We start from the raw sequence: 10,848 nt of genomic DNA on the forward strand, positions 1-10,848 counted from the left end.
AATTTAATTAAATTGATTTATATATATATTATCTTTATTTTGAAAAAAAAAACAAAAAAATAAAAGGATCTTTGTAGCTAGACGGAGAGAATATATAAGAGGAGTGTATAAATAGTATTCCTTCCGTTCCACTTAATTTTTCTACTATTTTTATTTTCGTTCGTCCCACATAATTTGTCATTTCATTTTTTGAAAATATAATTATATATTTTAATTATATTTTAAAATTCATAATTTATAATTTTTTTTATTTTAATTAAATTATTTAATTATCTTAATCTTATTCTATAATTATTTTTATTAAATAATAATTATTTTTACTAATACACTTTTTAATTACTTACTAATTACTCCATACCTTAACCAAACAAAATAGCTGAGAGAGAGAGTATTGTATATTATGTTCTCTTTTTTTTTTTGGTAATATTTTTTTAAAAAATATATAGTTAATTTTAAGCTTAGCTCAATACATTCTAATTCATTTTTATTTTATTTTTATTTTTTTATTATAAAATATTTTTTCGATGGTAATATATTATTAAGAAAACAACACATCTAACCAAATAATCAAATAATAATTAGAATAATACTTCCTCCGTTCCGTCCCATTCCGTCTCATAACAAAGTATCCATTTTTTCATTTTAGTCCGTCCCATAACAAAGTATCCATTTCTTTTTTAAATAACTGTACTTTCTACCTAATATTACAAATACTCTTACAACTTACAATATATTACACAAATGTCATTACCTTTGTATCACACATACTAATAAGGTTATTTTAGTCATTTATACTTTATTCCTACTATATTCCAATATAATACTAATATTTCTAAAACTACGTGCAAAAAACAAATGGATACTTAGTTTCGGGACGGAGGGAGGAATAATAATAACCCCTCTTTGTTGGACTGCGGGCAAGGCTTCCTCACCATGTATGTACTAGGAATTTCGTGTGATTGAAAAATTAAATTACTAAAAATAAGAAAAAACACAAAAAACAAACATTCTCTAACTTTTCCGTGAATTTCAATTTTTGATACTTTATTTACAAATTTTACTAAAACAATTCCAAATTAAACACGAAGAGACCGACTAAAATCTATTCAAATTATACTATGTAAAAAATTATACTAGAAGAAAAAGTATAAAACATTGGCTAGCTCACAAAATAAAGGGAAAGAATAAAAAAAAAAGATCGAATTTACCATAAGGACCATGTCAATTTGATATGATCCGACCTGACCCAATCCGATCCGATTGCGAAATCACATGAGAGGTGGCCAAAGGGAGCTATGGTTGAGCTCATCATTCGGATACGGATCGATCCAAGATTGATCCATCTCGACGGCTTTGCTCCACCGTCTTTTGAATAACTTGTACTCATTATACGACTGCCTTCTCACCTACCGCCACCATCACCACGACCATAATATTAGGTAAGTATGAGTATAATGTGTGGCATACTCGGAATAATTCACATTTTGATCATATCAAGTAGTTTCTGTACTCACTTCAAGTCTCCGGTTGATTGAGTTTGGCTGCGCTTGAGATTGTCTTCCTTCTCCTCCGGCCTAAAATGGATAATTATTCCGAAATAAAGGAAGAAAAAGACTTAGACAACCAAAAGCAAACAAAACAAAAAAAGAAATCCAAAAACTAATGTGTTCTTCGATGTCTCTCTCTTTTATATGCGATTTTTTTGAAAAAAAAAAAATCGAAAAAAGATCATATGCATTTCAATAAATACTTCATCCATGAATGATTAAAATTCTCAATAAATAAAACCAAAACAACATATTCAAACTAAACATAAATTCAAGTGTATTTAACAGTATCACATTATCATATATTAATATAATACAAATGCAATGTATAAATTAATATTATAAGACAATTAGATATATCAATTTTTCATGTGTTAACTAGGACAAATCAACATCCTTAAATTTTTTGAAATAGATTCACTACATAATCTTCCATTTTTTTCATGCAAAATGCTTCCATAACAAGATAAAATATTTTCATCCTACAAAGGCCAAAGAAATTTACTACATGCAATATTAAATTTCTTCTCGTACATCAAATAATTATTTTTAATTAAAAACATCGATAAATGATAGCGAGCAACATTAAGATCGTCTTGACCATTAAAACAAACCTTCTCAGGCTCGCCGAGCGTAGGCAATCCATAGTGAACAACGTACTCAGCATCTATGATCCCTATAGTTTTCATTCGATCACCCTTCACAAGTTCCAAACAACCGATCAAACAACATCGCCACAAATTAAGAGGAAGTAAAGTTGAGTAAGTAAGCGATAAAAAAAGAGTAAAAATAAAATTACCTGCGCGCAATAGCCAAGCCGCATATCGAGCCCCCAGGCATGGATCAAATCATTCTGCAATGAGAAAAAATAGATATTACCGGTATAACTATTGTTGGTTGACTATATAATAATTAATAATGTGTGTTTTAAGTTTAATTTTTTAGGTGAGATAGTCAATTAGTATCTTGCACATAAGGGTGGTATACTGATTAACTATATAATAATGAGAAAACTATTTTTAATCATCTCCGTGACCATTTTTATTATTTTAGGATACATAACTAAAATTTGTATTAAATTGGTTCTACGATTAAAAAAATTTCGCAGAAATAGTCCTCAGACCCGATGAGCCATGATGCTGCCGCCACGACAGCTGCGGCACCTAAAGACCATTTCTGCCAAATTTTTTTAGTTATGAAATTAATTTAATACATAGTCTAGTTACGATTTTAAAATGATAAAGATAGTCACGTACGGGGCTAAAAAAAAATAATTTACCTAATAATTACTAATGATGCAATCTCTCTTCGATAAATTTTTAGGTAAAATGATCATTTAACAATCGATCATTGTTTAAGAAAGCAATCTGCATACCTGAATCATATACCAAACACAGCGCCACGCAGCTGCAGAGAATACCGGCGCCATCACTTCTATCCACCTGTCGAACACATCGAAGTACTGTTAACATACTTGCAAAGAGAAGTATTGCATTACCCTAACCGGACTAAAATCGATCACCATTTGTGTTATTTAGTTATGTACTAAGAAAAAGTGCAGAGTTGTTTAACTGTAAATTCTACCCGGTGCACGGAGGAGAGGAGCTGTTATCGTTGCATTGAACGCCCTTCCCGTCAAGCTTATAGACCCTTCTGCAGTACGAAAAACACATAGTTACAACAGCAGCCAGTTCTCCGAAGAAATACAAACCAGAATATATACACTACCTGTGGACAGTCGATTTTTTCCACCGCGCTGTGATGAGATGGTGCAGCTCAGATGGCCCAACTTCAAGCGCCGGTTGTGATATTTGCAGCCCTTCATCTTTCACAATCGACAGATATCTGAATGCACCGGCGCAAAGATGTTCAAGCCAAAAGGGCAACAAAAAAAAAAAAAAAAACGGATGTATCGATTGCAATGTAGTAACAATTCGCATACCGATCAGGGTGGAAATTATCGACACCAAGGTCTTCATCCCATAAGAAGACATAATCATAGTCTGCTACAACATCCGGATGTAAAAATCTCTTTGCAAACCACCTAGCAGCGAAATTCTTAAGCTTGGCATAAATTCGAACACAGAACATGATATGGTTTCTGTTATTCATCGTACCATTTAGTTTGATTATCGACAGATATATGCATCACACTTCTACTCCATTGAAATTCATTCCATCCCTCGACAACGCCATCATAGTGGAAAAGCATAACAACAGAATTGCTCTCAAGAAACTGATCATTAAGGCGTTTCGACACAATCAAGACAAGAATTATCGAATGCAGATTCCCAAAAGAACTTCAAGCCGCGGAGACTTTTACCTTTTGCACCATTTTATCCACATTTTCCTTCTGCTTTATCCCGACTGCAGCAGCAAATAAACTTCTAGAAGCATTTATCTTCTGCGGCGCACAATTACAAGTTCAGAGTTATAAAGATCGAAGGTTGAATTTCAGGGATGAGAAAATCGTAGTAAAAGAAAGAACATAAAGCTAAAGGTTTCTACAAGTTATATAGTTTATTCGCACCTCCGGTCGCCCCCACAAAGGCCGTGCTTCCAAATTTGAAGTTTTCGCCAGAATCCCTTTCGGAAGCTTCTCTGTTCCAGGAGGCCTGCATTCTCTCTAGAACAGAGTTCACAAATTAGGCGTTGAGATTCATTGTTAGAAGAACTTCCACTCTAAGGGTTCGTTTGGTAAGGAGATACAATTGCATAGAAATGATCGGAGAAAATAAAATTTAAAAGAAAACTAAGCAACAGGGAATGATAATTGATTCTTCGATTTGTTATAACATATAATTCAGTTGAAAATGTAAAAATTAAATGTAGCTATCTGGATAAGACAATATATTGCGACTGCAAAAAGAAATACTGCATCGATCAAGAGGAGATGATGAGTTTTAGTGAAATGAGAATCCTTAGAGAAATATTGCCGATGTGTTTAATTGGTGATTCTTGTTTTTTTTGTTTGAATTACAATTGTGAAAATTAAACATAAAAAAATAAAAAAATTGACAAATGAACACACCGTGTCTATATTTTCGTTTCTCTTCGTTTCTTTTCACTGGGAAGGATTGGCAAATTATTAATCTCTTTTTTCTATTTTTCTATCTTCATTTATCTGTACAAAACAAACTCTAATTCCAAACGCAAATTTCTTCGCTATTTGACATAAAAATTCATCGAAAATATGATCATTCCATGATTCGAAATTTGAAACAGAGAAGATTGCAACAATGGTGTAAGGTTTAAAAGAAACACATACTCCACAGGTATCACATTTCTGGACATTATTCTTTTGTCTTGGCGGACTCCTACTCTTTCTCAGCTGTCTCTGCGCAAGACTGCGAGTAAGTAGCTAAGAACAATGGGATGAAAACAGCAGAATTTTTATTACAAGTTTCAAAATTTTCATGTTACCAATGCAGGGAAGGGAAGGCGAAAAATTAGAGGAAGAGAATCGCAATGTATGTGATGGAAATAAAATCACTAATGGCGCGCACCTCACCTCTTTGTTGTACCGTTCTATAACCTCTTTATCGTGCTGTTCGATTGTCATGCTCCATATGAAGAGTATAAGAAAGAACAGAGGAACTGCCGAAAAGAGGCCACGAAGAACCGATCCCCATCCTTTTCTGTCTCTTAGCAATGACATCTGAGAAGGCGAAAACAACGAAAATGGTCTTGAAGTTCATTACATTAGGCTATGTTTACATAGATACTTTTTGAACTTTTGACACTATTCATTTATAATAATTTTTCTAAGCATATATATATTTACAAAATATCACATCTAAGTATTCGCTGTTGCCAAAAGTTTTCAGAACACCAAAACTTCTATCTAAACGGACAAGGTTTTTCAGTCTATAGCTATATTGAAGCAAAGGCTTCTTCGGATTATTAGATAGAATGAACTGCTGAACAACCTAAAAAAGTTGTTTTTACTTGTCACGGACATTATTTTCAATACCTAAACTCGATACAAAACATTACATCAATCACTAAGAATCCACAAGAGATTCGTCGAATGACCATATCATCCAAATGTTCGTCATTTTATACGTTTTTAATCGTCGGAGCACCACTCACTCATGTCATCAGGATTAAATCCTTGCTCTAAGCCTTAATTTACACACTGACCTCTCTTTCCATCAAGAGATGAGATTCAAAAACTGGAACTACATACTCGAATTCAACATTAAACTTAAGCTCTGTTTATATAGACACTTTCGTAACTTCTATAACTGTTCATAGTAACTTTTTCAAGAAAACATCACATGAAACATTTTTTTCTATCTCACAAAAAAGTCCAACTGTTACCAAAATTTTCCAAAACTGACTTCCAAACACTTCTATCTGAATGAAGCCTAAACTTACTCCAATATCATAAACATATAATCAAATCAATTTGACATGACATTCATATCGAAACTTAAGCAAAATCGAGTTAATAACTTCCAGAATTTACAGACGACAGAGACATTAATCGTAAACTGAACCAATCCAATGAAGAATCAAATCATCTACAGAACGAGGAATCCAATACGCGAATTGGAGAACAATCAATCAAATTACGGAGTAACCAAATCAAAATCGAACAGAATCACAAATCGAGGCGACAATCTTATCTCCCTAAACTTACCGTCACAAATTAGCAAACACCTTCTGCGCATCCCGCATATCTACCGAATCTATATATGTATATATTTTAATTCAATCCACAAATTCAATTTCAATCAGACGACATCCTGATTTTCAATGAACCGAACAAAATTTGGAGATGAAAACATACTCTCTGCTTCCGATTTGCAGAATTGGATGCTCAAAAACATGCAATCGTTGACATACGTAACTAAAACCTCCTCCGCCGCGTGCACACAGAGAGAGAGAGAATGAAGAAAAGCGAAGAAGACGGCGAGGAAATGGGAGAACTGCGTTTCACACCACTCCTTTAATTTCGCTAATTAATACTTTTTGATTCTGCAAATATTTATTTTAAATTATAATAATAATTCAAATTGAATCGCTAATCGATAACGCAGCGAGTGAATTATTTGGATGATTGTCTGAATTCGGAAAGATATTAAAATCTCTGGCACAATTGCATGGTTTTCGGCTACTGGATTTTAATTTATTATTTGCATGCATTGGTGGTTGCAGTGGACGTACGTAGCCCTCATGCAAATGTAATATATCCCATGCCATAATTAGATATATATATATATATATACACGCGCACAGTGGCGGACCTAGGGCTAATTTTGAAATTTATAAAATAATATATTTTATTTATAAATATTTATTTGTTATAAAAAAAATTATCATTTTAATTATTATATTTTGAAGAAAATAAATACAAATAACAAACTACAATAATAATAGTAGATATACACTGTATTGTAAATTTATCCTCCCTTCGTCCCAAAATTATAATTTGGGTTGTATTTGACACGAGATTTAAAAAATATTGATATTATATTAGCTGTGGATAAAAAATACGGGTAAAAAACTTTTTTGCCCTTGTGAATGTATTAGTGTAAAAAGTAGTGGCAATTGTGTAATAATAATGAAAAAATAATGGTAGTTTTATAGTGATATAGTTATTTATGAAAATGAGACTATTGTTTTGAGACGAACAAAAATGATAAACAAGACTATTGTATTGGAATGAAAGGAGTATATCGGATCAAGACCAAAAATAAATGTATGCACCGGCAGATCCATCAGTCGTGGGGTTATAGGACCACTTGAATATATATATACTCCTTCCTTTCCAAAAGAAGTGTGTTATTGAGAGTTGGCACGAGAATTAAGGAATAATAGTATTTAATTGAAAGTGGTATAAAGTAGAATGTAAATGACTAAAATGTCTTTGTTTTTTAAAGGATTTTAAAGAGTATGTTAGAGTAATAATTAGGAATAGTATATAAAAGTAGGAATAATTTTGTTATAAAGTGGGGACCACAACTACTAAATAAGGAAACAAGACAATTATTTTGGGACGAACGAAAATGAAAAAATAAAGACAAATCCTTTGGGACGGAGGAAGTATTAATTATTTAATTTCTTTTTTATTCAGAAAAATCAAATGACAAACTCATTAATTTATATAATTACTCCAATGATTTATTTAATTTTTTTTTAAAAAATAATTAATTATATAATATATATTACTCCATCTATAGTTCAAATATGTGTTCATTTGACTAAAAAATAGATAAAAGGGTAAAAACAATATAGAAAAAATAGTACTTTTCACTAAAAAATAAAATAAGAATAAATTTAGATGACAACAGAATAAATTTAAATTCGATAATTTATTCAATTTTCTTCATTTTGATTGCAACTCTGTAAGCAAAACATAAATTTTTTCTTCAATTTTCACTATAAATAATAATGTAATTAAACATTTTTAATATATGAAAATACGGAAATGACAATTTTAATTTATATATTTTATATTGTAATGATATTTTATCAAATTGTGTACCAACTTGAAAATCCGGCTGGATCGGCCACTGAATGTATGGTTTAATTAGGTGAATCAAATAATTGAATAAACACAAAACAATGGCCCGGCCATCGGAAGACGGCTCCGGCAGCTTCTCGGACAGATCGACCAATATGACATCTTCTCCGGTGGTGCCTCCTCCACCGGCAACGGACAGCTCTAGGCGGTTGGGCAACGGTCATCTTATCCGGCGATTGGAACTCCTCCGAACGATCCAGAACATAATCGATCTTCCTCCGATATTCTCAAACGGTTTTATTAGATGCTCTGAATGACCGTCTTATCTAAAAAATTAAACTATTAGAAATACGCATAAATAATTATGTGCTTCATTTGGCTCTGAATAACCACCACACCTAAAAATTTAAACTATTAGAGATATGCATCATTAATTTATTTATCTACATATGGAATCAACCAATAGGCTTCTTCCCCAATTGGTTCCCGAACTTTCTCCAATCTACTTTAATCTCTCATCAGAGACTAAGGAATGTTGATTTCGTTTCAGCTTATGGTGCGAAATGGCCTAAGGTAATCACGGATACTTCACTCTAAACCTTAACACTTATCGTAATCGACACAAAAAATAGATTCAATTTCTCACTGGAAGTTCTCAAAATCTCACCGGAATCACTCACCGAAACCCCGCCAAACTTACCGGAGTTGGTCCCTCTCGACTCTCTCTCTCGGTTTCACACTAAAACTCACATTTAAACCATCTTTTCTCTAAATCCCAAAACTATAATCTAACAAAGGCAACAAACTCATACACATTGCTTGGGTTTGGGTAAAAGGTTTGGGTTTGGAAATTTGAGTACGATGACCGAGCTAAGGAGTAAGCCAAACTCATTATATTTTTTTAAGAATCGGTTTGGTTACACCTCAAACGACCGGAATTCCCAACCTATGTGTTTTGATTTTCATATTTATTCAATCCATATAGTAATAACTAATATATATATATATATATATATGTTAAAATAAAAAAACTCAAATCACATATTACTTTGAAAATTTTGATAATAAGTGTGTTTTATTTGGATATTTGACTTAATGTTTTGCCATAAGAAATATATAGTATATTTTCTTTTATAAATTTGATGGTATTTATCATATTTAATATACTCCCTCCGTCCCATATACTCTGTCTGCTACACTGTAGACACGGTATTTTAAGAGGGGTATAATTAGTAAATAATTAAAAAATGTATTAGTGAAAATAATTATCTTATAATATAAATAATTATAAATTAAGATTAAGATAACTGTTTAGTTTAATTAATTTCTAAAAAAAAATAAATTAAAAAGTTTAAAATGAGATTAAAGTGTGTAATAATTTTCCGAAAAAAGAAAGTGATTTTTTATGATGGACAGAAACGACAACGTGGACATAGTATGTGAGACGGAGGGAGTATAATTTTTTTATTATTTTCCAAATTCTCCTAAACTCCAGACTTCTCGTAAAACTCATCTAATGTTTTTTATGATGTTTTTGGGATGAAGTTGTGCTTTTTGTACCTATATTAGAGGGGAGCCTTGTTATGCACGAATAGTTATTAATTTTATTGAATTATTAAATTAATTGTTGTTATTAAATATATATATATATAACATTTTAATATGAAAAGTATTTGAATAAATTAAAATATTTCACATGATCAATTTTTAGTATTCTAAATATTGGAATTGATATATTTTATAGATTAAATATAGATATTAAAAAAAATGATGTCTATATATAATATTAGTGGTGTTTATTTATATTTTTATAAGCAGTTTTAAAATTGTAAATTAGTTGAACATTGTGTCATATAAAAAATTTAAGATGTCTGAACAAAGCCAAAGTTAAATTTCATTTATTTATAATAAAAAATTTATCCATCCATAAATTTATTATCCTTAATTGAACAAATAATTATCAAATTTGTCACTATTTTTCTACTTACCACACTATAATATCCTCAATTTATTTTCTTAGCTACCTCACTTTTTTTGTTAAAATACTTTTATTTCTTAGTCGCTATGTCCGGACAATATGACATAAAAAGTTCGGATAAAGAGAGTAAAAAACAATGCATAATTTACTTAGTTATCATATATTGAACAATATATATTTATATAAGCTAATTTTTTACCATATTAAATTTGATTAATAATTTTTTCAATATATTTATTTTTCTAATATTATATATATATATAAAACAAAAAAAAAAAAAAAAAAAACAACACATAAATAAGATAACATTTTTATACATTTATAGTGGTTGTTACATTAAGATATTTTTTTATTATAAATATAAATTGATAAAAAAATAATAATAATTATTAAAAAAATTAAAATTATAGAATTCACAATTGATCCAAAAAATATACTTTGTTCTTTCACTTATTATTTTTCATACATTTTTTCAAAATAAATTAATATACTACACACATTCATTATTTTTATATTTCCTACACAATACCTTATACCTCACATTAAATTTTTTTTATTTTCAACAATCTCACAAAATAAACACACTTCATTTGTTTGGTTTTGATTTAAAATTAGATTTTTCTTCTTAATTTTAATTTAAATAAAATTTTGATTTGATATTTATTGAAGAGAAATAAAAATAATTAAATTAATTTATATTTATTAAATATATTTAATTTAAATAAATTTATTAAAAATATAAAAAATAACTACGGACAAAAAATGGAAATGAGTCATATAATTGTATGTAATTTATCTAAATTATGTAAACTTTATTTTTTTAAGTTTATATTTACAAAAATAATAATAAT

At 30.0% G+C, this 10,848-nt stretch overlaps 1 protein-coding gene across 1 annotated transcript; it reads right to left on the reverse strand.

The window, feature by feature from the left end:
• Window positions 1-1,268: 1,268 nt before the first annotated feature.
• On the reverse strand, window positions 1,269-5,205 carry LOC127243766 (uncharacterized). Its single transcript, XM_051263931.1, has 13 exons — window positions 5,054-5,205; window positions 4,816-4,894; window positions 4,078-4,173; window positions 3,871-3,951; window positions 3,665-3,783; window positions 3,490-3,591; window positions 3,276-3,392; window positions 3,132-3,200; window positions 2,923-2,989; window positions 2,347-2,400; window positions 2,162-2,245; window positions 1,515-1,574; window positions 1,269-1,406 (listed from the first exon to the last, which is right to left on the reverse strand). Exons 1-13 carry the CDS (start codon window positions 5,203-5,205, stop codon window positions 1,269-1,271), a joined length of 1,218 nt encoding a protein of 405 aa, XP_051119888.1.
• Between the last annotated feature and the right edge of the window lie 5,643 nt (window positions 5,206-10,848).

The sequence above is a fragment of the Andrographis paniculata genome, unplaced genomic scaffold (genome assembly GCF_009805555.1).
Source record: "Andrographis paniculata isolate CXL003 unplaced genomic scaffold, ASM980555v1 Contig98END, whole genome shotgun sequence".
Classification (NCBI taxonomy): domain Eukaryota; kingdom Viridiplantae; phylum Streptophyta; class Magnoliopsida; order Lamiales; family Acanthaceae; genus Andrographis; species Andrographis paniculata.